This window comes from Ovis aries, chromosome 7 (assembly GCF_016772045.2).
Source record: "Ovis aries strain OAR_USU_Benz2616 breed Rambouillet chromosome 7, ARS-UI_Ramb_v3.0, whole genome shotgun sequence".
Lineage (NCBI taxonomy): Eukaryota > Metazoa > Chordata > Mammalia > Artiodactyla > Bovidae > Ovis > Ovis aries.
In genome coordinates this window covers 53,228,051-53,252,195 of record NC_056060.1, presented here as the reverse complement: position 1 = coordinate 53,252,195, position 24,145 = coordinate 53,228,051, and the positions used below count along the sequence as shown (strand labels likewise).

The following is a 24,145-nucleotide window of genomic DNA, read 5'->3' as shown; positions in this document are numbered from 1 at the left end:
GTTAACTATACCCCAGCTTTTCTGACCAGGCTGGACTGTATCTGCCAAAGTAGAGTTCTTAGCAGCTGAAGCAGTTATAGTGCACTTCTGTCTTTCTGGGACATGTGCTAAGTTAAGGGATCAAATGTCCTCTGACTTCCTCAGAATCGAACCCATGGATGTTTAAGTACACGCTATTCAAAGTATGAAACAGATGACTTTCTGGTGTGGATATAGCTCATTACTAAGCAGGCAAGTCCATGCATTCATGTTATAAGAGTCAACGATGTCCATCACAGAAACGGAAGCACATGCTATTCAGCGTATGAAACAGATGACTTTCTGGGGTGGATATAGCTCATTACTAAGCAGGCAAGTGCATGCACTCATGTTATAGGAGTAAATGATGTCCACCACAGAAATGGAGGCACCACATTATACAATTTTGAAAACCCCAACCTTTTTACTGAAGTGGAGTTACAATCTTATATTGGTTTCAGGTATACAACACAGCAATTCAATGTTTTTATAGATTATGCTGCTCCATTTAGAGTTATTACAAAATAATGGCTATATCTCCCTGTATCATGCAATAGATCCTTCTTGCTCATTAATTTTACACACAGTAGTAGTTTGTAGTTCTTAAACCCTTACCCCTATCTTGCCCTTCCTCCTTCTCTCTCCCCACTGGTAACCACTAGTACATAACAACAATGTATCATATGCATCTTTCTATGAAATGAGAAACATTTCTGCCGCATCTGTTTTAACAGCTTCAGAATAGTCTACTACGTGATGCACTTAAATAATTTAAACAGCATCTAGCCAGGCCTTAACTTATTTAACCAGTCTTTGTTTCCAGTGTTGTGCTAAAATATGATGATCTTTGTACAAACATTTTCCAGCACAAGATTATTTCTTCGACTGTATTTCTTACGATTTCTGGGTCAAAATTGGGGAGGAGGCGATTTTTTAATGTCCTTACACTCCCTTGCATTAGTTTCCATTTGAGACTAGTGTCAGCCTTTACACATGGGACAGTCTCTCCCATACTGCGCCTTGAGTTGAGAGGTTTATTTCTCTATTTTCTATATCCTATGATATCCACATACTGTCCACATTAGCGCCTGGCACACAGTAGCTGCTAAATGTCCATTGAATGGATGACTGGATACATGAAAGAATGGCAGCTAAAATTTCAAACTGCTTGCAAAATGCTCCTTTGAAACATCCAAAAGGAGCACATTTAAGGTTGATTCTGAAGTAATAAATAGGCTGTAAATGTATTCTGACTTCAGAGAAGAAGAAAGGGTATTAAGAGGCATATTAAAAGTTCAAGACCTGAACATTTCAGTTTCAAGTTTGCAGTTGGAATAAAGAGATTTTGGTGAGGGATATGATGAATTATTTATTAAGTCTCCCTAGCTCTGTTGCTTCTTTAGAAGATAATACCTATTCACTGCCTCATGATTTTACAGCTTCCTTACTGGGAAGAAAATAACAATACTGAAAGTTGTCTTTGTTTATTTCTGTAAATCAAGACTAAGAAATCTGGGACTTCACTGGTAGTCCTGTGGGTAAGATTCTGCACTCTCCAATGCAGGGGGCCTGGGCTCAATCCCTGGTCAGAGAAATAGATCCTGCATGCTGCAACTAAGAGCTCACATGCTGTAAAAAGATCCTGCATGCCACAACGAAAGACTGAAGATTCCGCATGCTGTAACTAAGACCCGACAAAGCCAAATAAATACTAAAAATTAAGAAAAAAAAATTTGGAAGATGCCATTTTGACTAAATGTTCGTGTCTCCCAATGAAAACATTCCAAAATCAGTTTGAATAGTTCGTCTGCATTAACATTATCTATATCTAATTAGTGGACCTTAAACCCAAAAGTGATTAGGAAGCTATGCCTTGGAAGAAACACAAATGAAAAGTAGACAACATGGTGAGGGCCTCATTTAGGATTCAAGAAGTCCTAGCCAGGCCATTCATAATGGTGTGAATTAAGATAAAATATGTAGATCCTGGCAAATGGGCATGCCATCCTCACTGCTCAATTCCAAGGTCACATCTTTCCAGACAGAATATTAATCAAACTCTGATTTTAAAAAAATGATTATCTCAGGGCCCCAATTTGTTTTAAAACTCAATAAATGTCCAGTTAACTATCATAGTGATGTCATTAGGTACTTGGAAAATTACATAATTGCCGCTGACACTATATACACATCATGCTGAAAATGTTTCCTTCTGATTTTTGGCTTAGTTTATCCAATTCCTTCACATGAAAGACTGGATTGTTTGAGATCTTACTTTTTCTTAATGTAGGCATGTAGTATGATAGTCATCCCTCAGTATCAATGGGACATCGGTTCCAAGATTACGGATACCAAAATGAGCAGATGCTGAAAGTCCCATGGTCAGCCCTCTGTATTTGCAGATTCTCCATCTATAGAGTCAACCAACCACAGGCTGTAAACACAGTACTCAATCCAAAGTTGTTTGAGTCCACAGATGTGGATCCCATAGATACAGAGAGCCAACTCGTTTGGAAAAAATGTCTAGGTACTACAAAAAATGAAAATGACTAGGTATTCAAACCTGTGTTATTCAAGGGTAAACTGCATATATAAACTTTCCTCTTTCAACTGCTTTTGCTGCATCTCATTAAGTTTTGCTGTCTTTCCATTTTGTCTCAAAATATTTTTATTTCCCAATGATTTATTTGACCCACTGGTTGTTCTGGAACATGCTATTTAATTTTCTTTTATTTGTGGGGTTGTTTCCCCTGGTTTTCTTCCTGGAACTGATTCCTAGTTTCGTATCATTGAGGATGGAAAGGAAGCTTGATATGTTTTTAATATTTTTTCCTCCAGTAGTTACGCTGTAACTGCTTATACTGCTAATTTTTGAATTAAAAAAAAAAAAAAAACCCTTCATTTCTTGCAACTTGCTGTCTGAATTACGTTCACTGTGGGACAAATGATCACCTGTCAGTCCTAGAAGAGCTGGTAAAAAAAAAAAGGCCCATTCTAGAGTCACAAGTTAAACTACTCCATGAAATCTATCCTATTCTCCAGGACACTTTCTTTCACTGCTAGATTTTTTCCCGTAACGAATAAACGTATGTATACTGGGCACCTCATAGCTTCCCTCATAGTTCAGTCGGTAAAAGAATCTGTCTGCAATGCAGGAGACCCGGGTTCGATTCCTGGATTAGTAAGATCCCCTGGAGAAGGAAATGGCAAGCCACTCCAGTATTCTTGCCTGGAGAAACCCATGGACAGAGGAGCCTGGCGGGCTACAGTCCATGGGGTCGCAAGTGTCAGACGTGACTTAGTGACTAAGAGAGATACTGGGTACCAATAACCTAGATGTGGTTTAGAATTTCAGCTAGTGATTGTCAGAGCTTAAATTTGAGTTCTGCTACTTGTTAGTGACAAATATATGGATGAAGCTATTGAGTTTCATATTCTCATGTTCCTCATTTGCAAAATAAAGACTAACTTAAAGGTTTATGAATATTATGACAGAATATATGCAATATACCTGGCTATAATAATCCCTGTATCACTGAGTTCTCACAACTCTGGAACAAGGTGCTACTACCCCTTGGCAAACATGTGATCAAAGGAACTGAAAGGTTAAGACCTAGATATTTTCTCCTGAGATATTTTCCCCTACATACAGTGGAATATACAGTGGAAATAAATGTAATGTATCTTCTGGAAATGGGAAAACTGTGTCTCTAAAAAATAAAAAAGCTACTAGCACTGATGTTGTGGCAGCACAAAGAATCTGAAGATATGATGAGAAACGCAGTGGACAGCAATGTGGTTTAACACTGTATGAGTCTGCTCATCGTTTACTTTTAAATGTAGAGTCCTTTTAATCAGGTAGACTGCCTTTAACTACTTGCTCACTGTCTATACAGTATTCTCTGATATCAGAAGAGCTAATATCAAACTATCATTAAATGTACACTGGAAAACAGTGTGGGCTAATTCACTGACTAGAATGGCATACTTTTCATTGCTGTTCTTCTTAAAACTCCACAGCCTGGTGTTGAACCAAACACACACACACACACACACACACACACACACTGGAGTATATCAAACAAATCAAGTATTTAAAGTTGGCATTCTGAAAGCAAAGAGTCAGGCATGACGGAGCAACTGAATAACAGCAAATTCTGAAAACAAAGAGTTCCTCAAAATGCTAAGGGATCAGTCTCCCAGGGAGACTAACCAAGGGATCAGTTGGTTAGTTACCGTTAAAGAAACAGTAACAAATTCACCCCAATTAATTGTCCTTATTTCCTTAGGCTCTGTGGTTCCTGAAGTAAGGCACTACATCTATCACCAAAGCAAGTTCCACACAAAATTTCCTTAAGAAACCTGCCAAAACCATGGCTTTTGATCAGATCTTCCTGGGATTTCTTGACATGGGAATGCTCTAGCCAGACCCAGAAATGGAGGACAGTGTAGTACCACTAGATGGCACCCCACTCCAGCACTCTTGCCTGGAAAATACCATGGATGGAGGAGCCTGGCAGGCTACAGTTCATGGGGTCCCTACGAGTCAGATATGACTGAGTGACTGACTTCACTTTCACTTTTCACTTTCATTCATTGGAGAGGGAAATGGCAGCCCACTCCAGTGTTCTTGCCTGGAGAATCCCAAGGACAGGGGAGCCTGGTGGGCTGCCGTCTATGGGGTCACACAGAGTCGGACACGACTGAAGCGACCTAGCAGCAGAAGCAGCAGACCTAAGTAGCAAAGTCAGTTTTGCAACACAAGGCAAGCACTGTTGTTCAGCAAATCTTCCCAACAGTGCAGATACAATTAATGTCAAAATCACAATGTGTCTCTCGGCTATTTATTTATTCTTTATATCTTCCAAGTTACTAGCTATCTTAAAAATAAACTGGAGTAAACCTAGCATATGGCAACATTTGGTCACATTTATTGAGCATCTTCAATACAACAGGTACCTAATATGTGCCTGGTATAAAAAACAGTCCCTGCACTCTTAAGGGATTATGATAGAAATGGGTTACCCAGACTTGCTGGAGAAAAATGAGATGTCTATCGATCAAGATTTTTGGTTACAAATGCTGGCAAAAGGAATTTATTGGCAGGATCAAACAGAAATCACAGAATCAGTGACAGCCTAGAGAATCAGTTCAGATAATTGGTACCCGATGGAAGGTCATATAGTAGAAACATCACCTCCAACCTGTGCATAACAGCTTGAATTAAGATACAAAACCTAGGGAGAGTGTCTAAGCAGGAGAGCTTAAGTTAGAGGCTCACTCCATAGCACCAGAAACTAGAGACTGCTATTAACACACCCAGAATGTAAGATAAGAAAAAAAGTCTCTCCTTTAAAAAGAAATTCCAACAACAATAATTCAAATCAACATGAGGCTGAGGGTTTCCCTGGTGGCTTAGTGGTAAAGAATTCGCCTGCCAATGCAGGAGACATGGGTTTGATCCCCGATCTGGGAAGATCCTACATGTCATGGGCTAACTGAGCCCATGTGCCCCAACCATCGAGTCTGTGCTTTAGAACCAGTAAGCCACAGCTGCTGAAGCCTGGGCACCCTGGAGCCCATGCTCTGCAACAAGAGAAGCCACCGCAACGAGAAGCCCACGCGCCACAACCAGAGGGTAGTCCCCGCTCAGCTCAGGAACAGAGACCCAACAAAGCCAAAAATAAGTAAATAAAATGAAATTACACACACACACAAAAAAAAGCCATGAGGCTAATATACTCAGTATAAACACATACAGGGTAAAAGCTGTGGATTAGCTTTTCTATTTTGCTTTATATATCAATAGACACCTTGGAAAATTCTTCCTATAGCCTTTAAAACTGATTTTTTATATATTTTCCCCTATTTTTCCAACACTCTTATTTCAGCAGGCTGATAAGTTAATTTTTACAAAGTGTAGTCTTCATTCAATATTAAAATTTACATTGAGTGACTAAAGTCTGATTTTTTTTTCCAGATCTCCATTTAAAATGTAAGCTAAAGGACAGAGGGAAAAAATAATTTCTCTTATATCATTAAATATAAGATTTAACTTAGCTCTTAAAATTATGGGTGATTATTTTTTTAAACTAATGCTGATGAACCAGAAATGTATTTCTCCCTCCCCATCTTCACAGCAGAGGATGTTTGGGCAATGAGATGCTCTTAATAAATGAACCTGCCAGCTGACATAAAGGCTAAAATTAACATTTTAAATCATGTCCCTTTGTAGACCAAGTATACTGCACTAAATTGAGCACAGCTATCCCCAAACCCTAAGACCCTCCACCTTCTTCCCAAGTCAAAGCCCTTTGCTGTTACTGAGTTTTATATAGTCACACACACAATCCTAAGATTTTAACAGTAGCTTACCATGGTGGTGGCCTTGAAATGACCATTTTAGATACATTAACTAATTAGAGGAAAGGAAAGTTAGTCACACAGTTGTGTCTGACTCTTTGCAAGCCCCGTGGACTGTAGCCTTCCAGGTTCTCTGTCCATGGGATTCTCCAGGCAGGAGTACTAGAGTGGGTTGCCATTCCCTTCTCCAGGGGATGTTCTCGACCCAGAGATCGAACCTGGGTCTCCTGCATTGCAGGCAGATTCTTTACCAACTGAGCTACTAGGGAAGCCCCATATTAACTAATTAGGGCCTCATAAAAATTCTGAGGGATTATCATCTCCATTTTTTTTTCTAGATGAAGAAACCAAAGCACAGTCAAGTCAGTTTACAGCCATCACCTGGACTTGTGAAGACGGAATCTGAGAGGTTCTGAATAAATCCCTTCTATATAAATGCAGGGCAATGCTGGAGACAGACTGGTAAGGACACAGATCCCACCTCCTTCATCCTCTGTTACGTGCTATGAAAGGGCAAGTTACCTACACCTAAGATTTTGCCATTTATAAAACGAGAATAATGCTGACTGCTTCACAAGATATGGGCTAGTCCTTCTCAAACTTTCTTCTATAAACATCTTCCTAGGGTTTCTATTTTTAAGAAATGAGGTTTTTTTTTTCCATGTGAGAATTTCTTTCTGCATCTTACAAGGTTTTTTAAGAGATGTTAAAAAAAATCCTATGACTTACAGACGATACTGCTTTTAGTATTTTCTGTGTAGTGAGTGCCTAGACAATTTATGTTTTTGCGCTATGCTAACTGCCCAGCAGAGGTCTCAACCAGGCCAGTTAAAACAATAGTAACCTAAAAGCTCTGTACCATGCAACTCTCAAGCAAACTTTAAAGGGACAATTCATCCTTAGTGGTCCAACTACGCTTGGAAAGCAGAGGGTGAATAAAATCACTGCATTTGCATCCAAATATTTGATGAGATCCAGTGACTCATAATAATATGAAATTCTGACAGCTAAGAGAACTGCCTGAATGTTAAACCTGAGATACAATGTCAGCTTTTAGTTTCAGATCAGTTTCCCCAAATTAATGATCTCAAAGCAATAGCCAAGTTGCTAACTAACACAGTAGGAGATTTGTTTCTTAACAGTATGTGATTTTAAAACAAGTTTTTATTAAAACAATCACAAATGTAGTATGGGATGAAAACTTCAATTTTACAAATGTTTCTACACATGTATTCCCCTATTACATCAATAATTTTGTTTACAAGTAAGTTTCATTTTATCAACAAGAACAAAGCTGGATTCAGGTCTTCTAACACCTGATTTGGTGATCAGTCCACTTTTCTACTATCTAATATTGAAATAAAAGTTTAGCCATCACCATACGTAACCTTAAGGATTTGTAATTTATTCTAAATTTTGTCCTAAAAAACTGGATTACTTAATACTCTTAACATACTCATAAATAATATAAGTATACATTTCTCTTTAAACAGATCTACTTCAGTAGTAGGTGTGAACAAAATAATTTTCTTCCAAGCAACTGATACTTCATACCTTTTGTCTGATGCTGTGCTGTGCTCAGTTGTGTCCAACTCTCTGCGACCCCACAGACTGTAGCTCCCCAGGCTCCTCTGTCCATGGGATTTTCCCCACAAGAATGTTGGAGTGGGTTGCCATTTCCCTCTCCAGGGGATCTTTCCAACCTAGGAATTGAACCCATATCTCCTGCATCTCCTGTTTGGCAGGTGGATTATTTACCACTGGGCCACCTGGGAATATCTATCTTTTGTTTAGTACTTTAAAATAAATATGTAGGCGGTTACTTTAGAAACAATTTTATGTGCAAATAATTTATAATGTGCTACTCATACATCCCATTTTCCAAAAACAATGAGGAATTTTTGAAAAGAAAATCACACCAAAAATTTTAATAGGCACTGAAGTCATGGAAAAATAAAAGTTTATTCTACTAGGAATGTCAACTTATCATTGAGTACTCTCCAAAGTGGAAATTACACAGTTCCATTTCAGGAAAGACTGTTCAACTCACCCTCAACATCCACAAGTGACTATCACAACAGTTAAACCACATCAAAACAGTCCAACATAATTAGGCTTCAATATATTGGGCCATTATGTTCTTCTAAGATGCTAATAAACCATAACCAGAAATATTAAAATCAAAAGAAAAGATATTACTTGAGGCTAATTATCATACAGACTGTTACTTCCTTGCTGTGTCCAATCCAGAACATTAATAAAGGAAATATCTTACTGCAAAGAAAATTTTATTTCATATATATTACTAGTCATGAATTTGTCATTATTACATAAATGCTGCCCAGTGCCATAAACCAAATGGCATGACCATTTTCTGTCCACAATTCACTTCTATATTTACAAACATAGTTTTCATAATTTATAAAAGTGTATCTCTCAGTGAAGGTTTAACGTTGAGATGCAACCTAGCATCCATAATATTTGCTGTTCTGCAGATATCAATGTAGGACAGAAGTATTTACTCCCCTTTCATCTGAGTGACCTTATGTGGAAAAAAAAAAAAAAAAATCAGTAATTTACAAGTTCTAAGTCTCCAAAGGAGATTTCCAGATGCACTTAAAAGAAATGCTTACACACAGACGTTTTAAGAAACATCTTCCATGTCCACATCCTCTTGTAATTTCTGTACCATTTTGTCTTCCAGCTGCTTTCCTTTGCCTTGAAAAAAGAAATTAAACTCTTAAATTGATTTGGTGTGACCTTGTGGAAGTCATATCCACACTTTATAAAGAATCTTGGCTATTTTAAAATAACATTAAATATTCCTAAATAATTTAAGAATAGAAACTAAACTCGCACAGGTCTTATGACTTGCCACACACTTGCTCATCTCACCTTCATGACAACCTACATCTTAAAAATGAGAAAACTGAGGTACAGAGACAAGTCAATCAGTGACCCGGTCACTTGGCTAGTAAGTCCAGTAAGACAAAGGGGTTGGATGTAAGCCCTGGCCATCTGGAGCCAGGATCTCTGCTCTCAACTCTGCACTCTCTACCTCAAAAAGGGCCACCTAAAATCTTAATAGTTCCTTTCTATTGTTTTTGGGGTGTCAGTCCATATAATCTATGTGTGAAACAATGCTCCAGGATTCTTTTTTTTTTTTTTAATTTGGTACAAAAAAGTCCTAGCTGGGACTTTTGCATAAATCTACCCAATATGTTGTTACAGAATTTGACTTTACTAAGGTTTAGGCATAGCTAAATCCCATCAAAATCTCTCTCCTTCTGATAGATTGTACTTGGTGCCAGGTGAGGAAAATACTGGTTTCTTAGCATCTCACAGAAGAAATTATGCACACAAACGATTGCCCAAGTGCATGCCTACCTGTAAGTTACAGAAGCACAAGCACGACTTTAGGGCAAAACTGCAGTTCTCAAACGGAGGTATCACAATCACCTGGAGAGCTACTGAAGCACAGAGGTCCAGATCCAAGGGGCTTGAACCTCTGTGCTTAGTAAGTCCCCCAAGTAATTCCCATACCAAATGAAGTTTAGGAACTATTAATATGAAACATTGTCCTTTCAATCAAAACAGGTATGAGGCAAAATCATCTATTTGATTATGACTCAAATAATTTTGATTAACTTGGAAAGTGTCTTTACAGAAGCTAGGATTTTATGGTGGGAGAAAAGAAACACCATACGCAATAAACCGAATGGAACTCAGAAATGCACTGAATCAATATTTTTTATAAATTACCAAGTCATATCCTAAATGAGAGAGAATACTTACATGAAAAAAAAAAAAATCTATCCTCAAAAAGTTGGCTGGTACCCGATTACAGGGACCACAAAAGGTTTCCATTTCTCTACCGAAGGCAGAGAACTCCTGTGTATGCACTACTTACCTGCAAGAGGGGCCCGGATAAGATGGATGTTTTGCTTGACCTCTTTAACATCCTGAACTTTCTGTAGTTCTTTATTTTTCTTCAACCTAGGATAAAACACATCAAGGCCAAAAGCTCAGTTACTAAAACCTCTTTAAAAGATATTAATTCGTAATTTGTAAAAATTATATTTAGTTAACCACACAGATGAGAAATGGGAATAAAATCTGTTTCTTGTTCCTTATTAGCTTAATGATTCCTACACTCCCAATTTGTTCATTCACTGTTATTTCTAGTGCCTAGTCAGGAATAAACTGGGTGTTGAATTTGTATTTGCTCAGTGAATAAAGGAATATAACTGCAACAAAGAATTAACAAGCCTTAGAGATCACAGATACAGAATACAAACTTCTAATCATTAAAGTATCTGTTCTCTATTTGAGGAGAAAGATATTATCTCTGTGTTATCTATTTTTTAAAATCATTCAGTAATTACAAGAAACACATAAGACATTCAACAACAACAAAAAAAGTCAACAGACTGGTTCTAAACCATTTGGGCCCCCTTTTTCTCATAATTAAAAAGGTTTAAAGCCAAAAAGCTGTTGACACATGCTTTTCTATGACAGACGTTTATGATGACTAGATCAAAAGTGATGTCTCTTCTAAAGAAATAGCCAGTTTCAAGCTGGAGCAGGGAAAGTGCAAGATGGTACTAGAAAATCTTATTAGCCATAAAGCAAGAAACACCTAAAGAATGATGAGGAATTGTCAAAATGACACAGAGCCTGCCTGAAGAACTCTCACTGGCCAACCTGGGGTACTTAGAACACCAAAATAAATAATGATAAAGAACTGTAACACACTGAAGACAGTAAGAATTAGTGTACACACACACACACACACACACACACACACACACACACACACACGATGTGAATAAATGAATGAAATAATAAATGTGGAACTGGGGAAAAAGAAAAACGCTCTTTCTTGGATAAAAAAGCCAACTAATAAATAGGAAAGGGTGAAATTAGAAAAATCACCATGTGGCAATAGTAACAATAGTAACAGATTCAGGCAGAACACTAATGGATGCTTAAACCAGTAGATACCACTCTGAGGAGTAACAGGTTCTTTGCTGAGTGTGTCTCCTCCAAGATGCACTGATTACAAAGAGGGGAGTAAAACAGTAAAGTCGTTTCCTCCATTTCCAGGGGAGAAAGCTAGCAGACACGACTTTAACCAAGTGATAAAAGTTAACATCACCAGTAAGAGGCAACATGCACCTGCAAGACACATTTCTGTGACAGTTTGGCCAAAGGTGCCTACCCTGAATCTAATCACGAAGAAAACAACAAACACAAAATGAGAAACATCCTGTAAAATAACTAACCTGTGCTCTTCAAAAATGTCAGTGTTATTTACGACAAATGTGAGAAACTGTCTGGATTAAAGAAGCTTGAGGAGACATGACTGCCAAATGAAATGCATGATAATATGATTTTCTGCTGTGATGAAGGACATTACTGGAACAACTGGTAAAATCAAGTAAGGTTTATATATTAAATAACAATATTTTATCAGTGATAATTTTCTGATTTGATAACTATACTGTGATTATGTAAGAGCATGTTCTTATGTTGTATACCTGATACTAAAATAATGTTGTGTGTCAACTATACCTCAATTTTAAAAACCACACAGAAAAAGAACATACTATTTTTAGGACATATACACTGAAGTATACTTAAGAGGAAAAGGCATCATGTCTTCAACTTACTACACACAGAGTTAAACACAAAGTAAACCTGATAAAATGCTAACAGAATATACAGAGTTCTTTACACTATCTTGATAGTTTCTGAAAGTCAGAAGTTATGTGAAAATAAAGATATTTTAAAACATTCATACCTGTTCATTATAAATTTAGCTTGTCGCTTCTGTTTGATCTCTTCAACTCTCTTCATTGCATCAACTGTTTAAAAAAATTCATTAAAGTTAACAAATTTATGTTCATTCAAGCTGGGTGATTATAATCAACAAGAGCTTTAACAATCACCTCTTTATCCTGATTTAGAAACAGACTAAACCAAACAAAAAACTCACTGCAAAAACAATTCCTACTAAAGCTGACAAAGGTACGTACTCTCGGTTAACGTCACTTTTGACTCTTTCCCAAGTATCATTTCTTTAATCTTTATTTTGCAAAAGCCTTTACTACTAATAAATTTTCCTTGTACTTGAAACCAGTCCAACACTTTTCAAATTTTATTCTACAGAGAACTTGGATTAATGACATTAATCCCATTCTTAGTTTGTCATCTCTATAAATAAAGAGCCCTTTCCTGGTAATAAAATCTACTTTTTCTTCAAGTACCTGAGCTATGATCTCATTATGAATCACATTATATACCTGAGATATGATCACATTACGAATACTGGTAGAATGAACCTGTCAATTTGCCACATTCTTAACCACTAAAATCCAACAACTGTTTTGGAAAATTTATGCAAGACCCTTGGTTATAAGGCAGTTGAGTCCAACTATACTCTAGAATCTGTATGAGTACTATACAATGTAGGATAAATCACATATGTAATTTACACTTTCCAGTAGCCACATTTTTTTCAAAAAGTAAATGGGAACACTTCAAAATTAAATTCCAAGTACATTTTGTTTAACCCAACATATTCAAATTACTGTCATTTCAACATGTAATTAATATAAAGAATTATTTACTGAGATTTTATGCTTGTTTTCACACTAAGTGTTCAAAATCCAGCATGTACTTTACATTTACAGCACATCTCAATTCAGACTAGTCACATTTTAATTGCACGGTAGCCCCTGTGACTGGTGGCTACCATACCGAGCAGCACAATTCCCAACCAGATTCTTACAGTGTAGTCTGTGTATCCGAGTGGGGCAAACGAATGAGGCTCTGTAATAATACCTGAACCAACTACTGTCTAACAAATAACAAAACAGGAGTTCTCAGTAAAATGCACTGAGAGTATATGCCCTGATCATCTTCATATACCAGAATCAGTGGTTACTGACTGTAAAGGATACAATATCTTAGAGAACACATAGTATTTCTCAGGAACAATAAAAACATCATGATACCAGCACAGAGGGTCTCAGTGACTGAATATCCACAGATGATTAAACTAAGATATGCACCTCAGTTTCCACATCAAGCTGATGTGAATACCCACAAAATAAAAGTAGTTATAGATAAACATGGTCTGGAGCCGCTATCTTCAAGTAGGAACAAAAAAGAAAACAAAGGCCAAAATGAAATAAGACTCAATGAGGTCCAGAAATGCTTAGAATCCTTCAACAAAGTCCCTGCCAAAAGAGCCTTCAGGAATCAATTTAATAAGCCTGTGAAAAATGTACAGCTCCATATGGGGTCGAGGTGTTTGTGCATATTGTGAAATGATCAGCACAGTAAGTCTGGTAGAATTCTAAGTCTTAAAGAGACTTCTAGTTAACAAACTACCTCACCTCCACACCAAAGACCAGAAGAGGCTAAGGCTGCATAAGCAGGCATGGGGGAAGAAGAAAAGGCAGGGCCAAGGGCCTCACACGATACATGTACATGGTAAAATCTTTAAGCTAGATTAAGAAATTAAGTTTTACTACATATGAGAATTTTTTTTTAATTAAAGCCTCTGCCTAACTTAAATAAGTAAACAGACAGAAAGAGCTAGGTAAGTAGGTATGCAGACAGGGAAGAACTAAACATTACTGCTTGTAGTTTAGTAGCCTCTAACTTCATTTTCACTCAGGTCAAACACTTAGAAATTCTCTTAGAAAATTTGCAATTATCATGCTTACATGCTGTACTTTTGAACTTTATAGAATCACTAAGTTTCATGAGGTATACAATACTTGTATCCCTAAATCATCTAAATTGGCAAAGTGTGTTACTTTTTTTGTATATCTTAACTATGTCACACCTCCACGAAGTATTCTACACCTCTATTTTTTGTTCAGATATTTGACTGCTTTTAGATCTCTATGCAGGCACTTCAAATAACAGCAAATTTAATCATTATGCTACTTTAGTAATGGATACATCAATCAATTCTGAAAAGAGTTGGGATAGCTTATAATAAAAAACACAAATACAGCAGAGCCATTGAAATAAGGATAAAACTATAAAAACTAACCAATTAAAAGAATAAATTTAATATTTAAACAATCAACTGATATTAAAGCTATGGTAATATCCAAAACCAGTGTCTTCTGAAAACTCCTCATATTCCCTTGTGACTTACTGGTTTTATTCCACAGTTCTCGCTGGTATTTGACAGGTTCATTTCTACGTTTTTCAAATTCAAATGAATTATCCTGTAAAAAGAGGAAAAATATGGTTTTAAGAGAGATAGAAAAGAAGCATGTCTTAAAACTTTTTCTCCTTTTCACAGATGTTCTAAGTATTTCAAGCTACTGTTGTTGCTCAGTTGCTCAGTCATGTCCAACTCTGCGACCCCATGGACTACAGCATGTTTCCCTGTCCTTCATCATCTCCAGGAGTTTGCTCAAACTCATATCCATTGAGTCGGTGATACCATCCAACCATCTCGTCCTCTGTTGTCCCCTTCTCCTCCTGCCTTCAACCTTTCCCAAGATCAGGGTCTTTTCCAATGAGTCGGTGCTTCACATCAGGTGGCCAAAGTATTGGAGCTTCAGCTTCACCATCAATCCTTCCAATGAATATTCAGGGTTAATTTCCTTTAGGATTGGCTGGTTGGATCTCCTTGTAGTCCAAGGGACTCTCAAGAGTCTTCTCCAACACCACAGTTACAAAGCATCAATTCTTCGGTGCTCAGCCTTCTTTATGATCCAACTCTCACATCCATACATGACTACTAGAAAAACCACAGGCTTTTGACTATACAGACCTTTATCAGCAAAGCAATGTCTCTGCTTTTAAATATGCTGTCTAGGTTTGTCATGGCTATGGAAACATACTAAGATTTTCCCCAAGATGATTCTCAGAGAATATAAGTTTTCAAACTTTTTCTCCACTAAACACAACATAGAAGACAGTCCTAATGAAAAAATTTCTCTACATATTTGTGATTCTCAAAGGGATGGGAGGGGAGATAGGCCTATAAGCATCATGAGGATTATAAATAAACTCAAAAGGCTTCCCTAATTTCCTGTTCCTAGCTGAGACTAACAGCCAGAAAACATGTATTAGACTGAACCATTTGAAACTGCCTTTTCCCATAGATCAAGAAGAGTCAAATATTGAGAATTTCATATGGTTCAACAAAAATACCTAGCATGTTCGTCTATTTCAATACCTATACACCTTTGTGTTACAGCACAGAGTTGAAACTACACATCCTCAAATAATGTGGTGCTACTCTGCCTGATATAAGCTTCACCCTGAAATTCTTTAGGTCCCCTCCAAATGTAGTCGGCATTTTGACAATTAACAACTTTACTCATCTCAAAACATGCAAAATAATTTTGGGAAAAAACCCAGATAGTTCTTGGCTTTCAAATCTATCAGATTCAGACTCAGTTAATGTGAACATTAACTCTGCACTTAGCTATTTCATTTATATACACAAGACTCTGTTCAGATCACAGTAACCTCAGCCATGACAAGGTAACTGGTCACCAGCAACTGAACATGACATAACATTCTTCCTTCACTCATACAGCTGCCACCTGTATTTGAGATGCTACAGTTCTATCCATCCATACTGAAAATTATTTTTGTGACAACAATCATGATCTGGCCTTACAAGTTGTCAAAAAATATTCTTTACATTCACTGAAAAACCTCAGGTGTTAAGAAAGCCAGAAAAGGACTTCATAGCAACTACTTAAGACACTGCCTTTACGGAGTGGAAAGGTGGGGAAAAGTCACGGGTTTGGTGGAAGAGAAAGTACAGCAGGGAAAAGACAGCTGAAAGATCTCCCACCCTCAAAAACAACCTGTGCAAGTTTCTCCTCCTTCCTTTTCAAGGACAGAGAGTGGACAAGCTTTGGTGGGACCTCATACCAACTCAGTAAGAGCAATACTTGTAGGGGCTCGTCTCATGAAACTCCCTCACCTCGATTCCTCATTATTCCTCCTTAAACCAATATCATTAACTAAGTTCTCTGCTCTCAGACACAAAGTCCAGCTAAAGAAATTGAAAAACTGATAAACAAGTTTATTACAAACCTCATCTGAGCCCTCACTGCTATTCAAACATCCTCTTATCTCTTAACTTCCTTTCAAAATCCTTAAGTAACAGTTTCCAACTTCAATCCATTTAAATAATTCTCCCCTTTGTTACAAGAGCTAAAAATACTTTTTGGAGAATAAGAAAAATCATTTCTACAAACTAGATTAGGAATCTTTTTTTCCTTTTCAGAATTCTACAGATTTATAGTTTTGGGTATCATGTGAGAAGGAGATTGCCAAAGCCAAAGTCATTAATCAATCAGTCATTAATCACTCTATGGGAAGCCTTATTAGAGTTCGTTATTAGAGTTAACTGATGTTAACTCTAATTAACATCAATTGTTCCCCATCCAAACACTAAAATTTTGAAAACTATAAAAACTATAGTGATAGCTAACTATACTCACCACCGTGAGCTCTTTACCAGCTGCTTTCCGGAACGCTTTAGTCCATCTGACCTTGCGAGGATTACGCTTCTTTTTGAAGTTTTTATGGCACTTGGATTTACAGAATCTGAACACCTATGTTAAAAAGTGTTAAAACAGAGAAAATACAATATTAAAAACTTTTATGCCATAGGACGTTACCCCACCAGACAAAATATACTATAAAGTCTAAGAAATAACAATGGTTCTCACAACTGCTTCTACTTACAGCACCATTTAGAAACATGAGACATATCACATAAAATGCAAATTGAACTATTTTTTGACTATCAAACAAGATTGAGGGCCCCCTAAATATGGTTAAAAACTAGCATTTTTATAGAATAACAATAAAACCTTTACTATGATCTTGAATGAAGGGAACAATTTTAAGTAAAGTCATTTATTTAAATCCGTTTGCAATTCAGAATAATTCTCAAAATTCACTTTGTATATATCTCAATGAGGGGGCAGGGGTAAAGTTTCAAACAACCATTCTGAAATGTCCTTTGGTTCTTTTCACTGTTGCACAAAATAATTTCCCAAAAAAGCAACTAAAACTGGCTATGGATTTGTTTTTCTAAAGAATTTATTCAGAGATCTACTAGGAAGATTCTTCACTACTTTAATTCTACACTTTCATCTCCAAAGATGTGATCCTTTAATAGTGTTTACAATTTAATGATGTTTCAAAGTGCTCCTAAAGTGACTTACTGGATTTATACATCTAAAATGCATCATTTTGTTACTCTGTCTCAGAAAAAGTTACAATTTGCATTACTAGAGGAAATCTGAGAGAAAAAGCATTATAATTGAATCTGTGGACCTTGGCAAAGAAAATTAAATTGAATTATCGTGCTTAGATGTGACCCATTCAAAAAAGACCAAACTAAGGTACAGATACTTCAAGCTAAGAGACTCAGCAGTAAGGAATTCGCCTGCCAAAGGAGGAGACAGGTTTGATCCCTGGGTCAAGAAAATCCCCTAGAGAAGGAAATAGCAACCTATTCCAATATTCCTGCCTGGGAAATTCCATGGACAGGGAAGCCTGGTATGTCCATGCAGTTGCAAAGAGTCAGACACAACTTAGCGACTAAAACAACAATAAAGCCTTTGTGTGCGTGTGTGTGGGCACATAAATCACAAATCAAAATACTTTTCATTTTATGTACATTGTTCTATGAGGACCTTCAAACAGGTCACTAATCACATTAGGACAGATTTCTTAGAAATGGTCGATACTAGAGAATTCCCTGGTGGCCCAGTGGTTAGAACTTGGCGTTTCCCTGGGATGGCCCTGTGATGGATCCACAGTCCAAGAACTAAGATCCCACAAGCAGTACGGCAAGGTCAAAAAGAAAAGAAAAGGAAGAAACAAATGGTCAATATCAGATCAATTTAATCGAGGGCCAGACTTACTGGAGAGCCCTCTCTACATTCTTGAATTAATTTCAAACAGCTAGAAAATATATAAACTACAGTAGTTTTCTGTAATAATTCACTATAAAATCATTATTGGTAATACTTCTTTTGCATATTTCCAACCCAAAGTACTACTACCTTTTTAGGTAAAAGCCATCCTTGTTTAAGATATACTAAACAACTCCTACACAAGTCCTCATTGAGAAGTTTGAACTTTTCTAGGTCTTCTCAGTTCCAAAGAAAGCCAATGGGAAGATACAGGGAAGCCTACTTAAACTCTGTATCTAACAGACTCACTTGAAAAAGCATGATGAAGCATCTGAAGAGCCTGGACTCACTGAGATGGGATGGGGATTCCCAAATAAAGAGCAGCTACTATGCGCTGGATGTTGCAGTAGGTGCAAGAAGTACAAGAATAATACAATGCTCTACCCTTAGGCCAGTATTGTGATAAAGTCTCACTTTGCAAACAAGAGAAATAAAGATCAGACTAGGATATAAATAATGGGATATGGCTATACACAATAATCAAGTATAAAGTAACATGTAAATATACATTAAGGAGTGATTAAATCTCTACTGGGGTAGGTGGTGGATGATTCTGTGTGAGACAAAGCTTCACAGGCTCAAATTTCCCTTCTAACCTAGTCCTTGAGCACCATCCTCAGTCTTCAAAGTGCAAACAAACGATCCATCTGAGCTTAACAGTTCAATACTTTTTTATGACACTAATTCAACAAAGATTTATCAAGCACACCTTAAGAGTGTATATGTTTCTGTTTGCAAACTATGAAAATACAGAGCAGTAATATTTTACCCTGGTGGCTCAGACCGAAAAGAATCTGCCTGCAATGCAGGAAACCCGGGTTCAATCCCTGGGTTGGGAATATCCCTTGGAGAAGGGAAGAGCTATCCACTCCAGTATTCGTTCCTGGAAAATCACATGCACAGAGAAGCCTGGTAGGCTACACTGTCCATGGAATCACAAACAGCCAGACACGACTAAGCAACTAATATTTTCACTTTTCCAGTATTTTAATTAGTAACACACTAATTCTGGTTTCCCTGGTGGCTTAGCAGTAAAGTATCCTCCTGCAATGCAGGAGATGTAGGTTCAATCCTCTGTCAGGAAGGACCCCGGCAGAAGAAAATGGCAACCTACTCCAGCGTTTTCATCAGGGAAATCCATGGACAGAGGAGCCTGATGGGCTTCATAAAAGAGTCAGACACAACTTAGTGACTAAACAACAACACACTAATTCTACTTTTAAGAAGCTACTTGAGAAGCAGAAGAGGGGAGATGTCTGTGAAAGGTGGTCTCAAAAGCTACAAGCATAAATGGAGAAAAAATAGTTAGGAGGCTACAAAGTGACAAGTGCCTACTCTGGGACTAGGAAGGCAGAAAAAACACTAAGACACCACTATCCTTTGCAAAGGCAGCATGGATAGGACCTATAGCTAGATACAAAGAGCGAAAAGATTCAAAGGTAACCCTCAGTTTCCAGCAGAACTATCTAAGCACATGACTATTAATTCTGAGAGCAAAAAGAGCTGAGGCAATAATAAGAGAGGTAAGCCTCTCTTTCAGGAGGCTCACTGTTAGGTACAAACAGGATTTCTCTGTCAAGTGGAAAATTCAAACTTGGAACTAGGATATAAAGATGTGGGAAATATCAACAAAGGAAAAAATGAGGTGCTTGGTCTTCATTAGTGCTTCTGGGCCTCTACATCTTATTTTCCCCATCGACTGTGCTCTGGATACACAGGTCTTCCCTAGAGCAAGCAAGCTTCCAGCTAACTCAACACAGACTTCCTCATATACCTGAACTCCCACTGCATCTGCCAGGTCAACACTCAACTTTAGACAGCTCCCACTGGCCTTTCTAATTTCCATATCCAGCTGACAAACACTGATGGACAAAAATCATAAAATTATGATCACCAGATCATCTACAATGCCATAATGCCTACTGTGAATTACACCCCAACCCAGCGATCATTTCATTCACTGCTATAAATTCTTGGTCATGTTCCTGAGAGGAGGAATTAAGAATCACTTACATACTCTTTCAGGTTTCCAAATACAGCTTTGGTACCTCATTTCAGCAAGACCTCTTACTCCTAATTTAGCAAGGTCAGTATTTTTCATACAGAATACACATATAAGGTGAAGAAGTACAAACTGTAATTCCTGAGCATGTCAAAATCACCTCATTGAATACAGACTCCTAGAGCTTTTTCCCTTCCCCCAGACATTCCAATTCTACAGATCTGGTGGGAAGCAGGAGTCAGTTTTTTCCACAAGTGCCCAGTGATTCTGAAGCAAATATAAGAGAGCTCAAATTCTGAGAAACAATATTTTTAACAGAGGAATGAGATTCATTCCGTTATGAAAGGCAAATTCATGTATTATTCCTAAAGCCTTTCACAATGAGGCCTTATAATGACAGTGCCCAACTTAAGATGGTTTAGCTTTACAATGGTGCAAAAGTGATACACATTCAGTGGAAATTGTACTTCAAACTTTGATCTTTCCCAGGCTAGCCATGCAGTAAAATTCTCTCTGATGCTGGGCATCTGGCAGCAGACTAAAGCTCCCAGTCCACAGAGTGAACAACTTAATAGTTAGAATCATTCTATTTTTCAATTTCAGTAGAGTATATAATAAATTACATGAGATATTCAGCACTTCATTATAAAAGAGGCTTTGTGTTAGATGACTCTGCCCAACTGTAAGCTAATGTGTTCTGAGCATCTTTAAAGAAGGCTAGGCTATATACAATATTAAGTAGGTTTGGCTTTTGCATCTTCGACTTACAATGGGTTTGCCACAAGCAACTCCGTCAAAAGTCCGGTGAGATCTGTATCTTTCTATCTTCTGTTTCCAGACGTACTTTTTAAATATAGATTTATATTTGTATTTATAGCCCTACCCCAAGCCTCTATCACCATGTGTAATCCGTCACTTCCTTAAACAGAGAAGTAACTGCTCCTCTGTGCCTTTGCTCAAATTGTTCATTTCCCTTTCGCCTAAAATGCTTTCTCCTCTTGCTCTTAAACAAAATGCAAGATCCACGATAAAAGCACCTCCTTCCTGTGTCTTCACACACGTCCTTCTCCAAATCACCTCCAATCATTTCATAAAACGTAACTCTGCTATTAAGTCATACCCAACATTTCTATCAACCTCTACACGCTACGGCTGACCCCAAGTCTTATACATCTGTATAGAGGTGGGCCTCAGCAAAGATGCTTGACCCGGCACGCGTTCAGCAAGGTTTACTGAATTGAAGAATGTGGCCCACATACACAAGTGGGCCAACAGACTCCCAGCCTCCCTGTGGGCTCTGGCTGGAATAGCTCCTCAACCTCGTCACTGCCGGCCTCTCCCAAGAGCGGCCTAGTGAACAGCTCTGCTCGGACCGCCTAAAGGAGAAACTCCCCTAGCGGGAGGCAGAGGTCCGAGCCCGTGGTAAAGCCTACCTCACGCGCCGAAATCCCAGGCCAAACCCCACGCCAAACTGGTAGGCGCAGAGTAACCCCGCGCCGAGCGGGCACGGCTTCAGCCCGGCGGGAGCGCAGCTAAAAGCGCCCCACTCCCCGCCTCCTCACCTTGCAATCGTTACGAACGAACATCATGCCATGGCCTGGGTAGATAGGGCCCGAACAGAAATAACACTTTTCAATCCGCATGTTGAACGCGCGTGGGGAAACGCCGGCCGAACAGCCAGCTGAAGAGGAAGTGACGTAGCCGCGCCACAGGAAGTGATTCTCTTCCCAGTCCTCCAGAAAGAGCATCCGGAAAAGGCGGTGCTCTTCAGAGCTTCTGGAAAGCGAGCCGATCGTGACCGCGCCTCCCCGCGGCCGCGCCGGGAAAAGCGCTGACGTTTTGGGCAGGCGCAGAAATGCAGTCGTGCTGACAGCTGTCAGTCTGGGCAAGTGCAAGGTTCTGCGCCTTGTGAACTGGCTGTTAGAGCGTCTAGTTTTTCCACCTACCGTATCATATTAAGTCAGCGTTTACTCATGTCTTATATATCCTGTCTCTAGTTTGTGCTGTTCCCAGGCGGCTCTCCACACTTGGCTGCTGCTGCTGCTGCTGCTGCTAAGTCGCTTCAGTCGTGTCCGACTCTGTGCGACCCCATGGACTGCAGCCCACCAGGCTCCTCCGTCCATGGGATTTTCCAGGCAAGAGTATTGGAGTGGGGTGCCATTGCCTTCTCCGTCACACTTGGCTAGTCTCTAAGAACTCATTTCTCCACTGCTCAAGCCCTGCCGGATTCCAGTCCCTAGAGGACTTACCTGGTGTCCACGGCGGGAGCTTGCTGCCCCGCACGGCAACCGAAGCTGCTGAGTCTCAGGCTCGCAGGACTTAACCAGCGGTGTTTTAAAAACTTGTAGTGGTGGTCTTCTCCACCTTACTCCCTCTCCGCCTTTTAATTAATATATATATATATTTAATTACTAGACATTAAAAAAAACACCATTTGTACAGGAAATTTATGCTTTTGAACTGTGGTTTTGGAGAAGACTCTTGGGAGTCCCTTGGACTGCAAGGAGATCCAACCAGTCCAACCTAAGGGCGAGTAGTCCTGGGTGTTCACTGGAAGGACAGATGTTGAAGCTGAAACTCCAATATTTTGGCCACCTGATGCAAAGAGCTGACTCATTTGAAAAGACCCTTATGGTGGGAAAGATTGAGGGCAGGAGGAGAAGGGGACGACAGAGGATGAGATGGTTGGATGGCATCACCGACTCAATGGACATGGGTTTGGGTGGACTCCGGGAGTTGGTGATGGTCATCTCTCACTCTCTTTAATTTCTCTGTACCTTATCTCTCTGTGCTGAATTCTGTGTAATTTCCTCCGGTCTATCTTCAAGTTTACCCATTCTCTTTTCAGACTTGCCATTTAACCTCTAACCATTACATTTTGAATGCCAGTGGCTACATTTTCCATACGTGGAAGTCTTTTTCTAAATTCAAACCAGTCATGTATCTTTAATAAAGTCTTCTTTTCCCAGACATTTCAATTCCTTTTATGTTTATAATTATTTTATGATCTCCATCTGTTAAGCATATTATTTGAAGTTCTTAAGTGCCATATTGCTGGATTTTGGTTCACTGGCCCTTGCTCATGTTTAGGGCTGAAGGTGGTGGGGACGGACCGGGTTTTCATTTTAAATAGTGAGCTCATCGTTAGTGGTGTTTTCTTTAAAAATTCTGTAAATTCTGGGTGGAAATGTTCCCTCCGAAGAGATTCTGTTTGCTTCTCCCAAGTAATCCGGAGGTATTACCAGTCACAAATTATTTTGTTAGCTTATGTTCATTTTTTGGCTTAAACATTTCCAGGAAAAAAAAAACAGGAGAGGAGTAATGTAAACTTGAATCTTAAACCTGTGTAAAAGCACACTTATGGTTATAAATTTGTAGGGGAGATTAAGACATAGATCAGGCCTTGGCTTTGAGTGTGTTTGGGGTTAGGAGGCTCTCCATTCCAGTGTCCTACCTCCAAGGAATCCAGAGTTTTCTCTCATGATGTCATGTAGCCATTAAAGCTGAACACCTTGATTACTGATCCTGCAAAATCCAAACTAAAAGCAAACCACACCCCGTATCAGTTTGTTACAAGATCCCACTGTGTTGCTGATGTTGTTGTCTGTTTTGTGGAGGAAGAGGGATGGTCTTTAGGTGTTGTCCTTACTTTCTTAAGAGATCAATAGTTCATTTTAAAAATACATTCATTATATTTTATCCAGCATTATCAAGTGCTTTATATTAGAAGAGTTTTCTAGTTCTAAACTTATCCATCTTGCCAAAAATAGAAGAC

General features: G+C 38.5%; 1 protein-coding gene across 1 annotated transcript; it reads right to left on the bottom strand.

Annotated features, from left to right (window-relative positions):
• Window positions 1-8,324: 8,324 nt before the first annotated feature.
• On the bottom strand, window positions 8,325-22,064 carry RSL24D1 (ribosomal L24 domain containing 1). Its single transcript, XM_004010596.5, has 7 exons — window positions 21,933-22,064; window positions 16,881-16,994; window positions 14,561-14,633; window positions 12,185-12,248; window positions 10,292-10,377; window positions 9,015-9,099; window positions 8,325-8,923 (listed from the first exon to the last, which is right to left on the bottom strand). Exons 1-6 carry the CDS (start codon window positions 22,011-22,013, stop codon window positions 9,026-9,028), a joined length of 492 nt encoding a protein of 163 aa, XP_004010645.1. The 5' UTR covers window positions 22,014-22,064; the 3' UTR covers window positions 8,325-8,923; window positions 9,015-9,025.
• Between the last annotated feature and the right edge of the window lie 2,081 nt (window positions 22,065-24,145).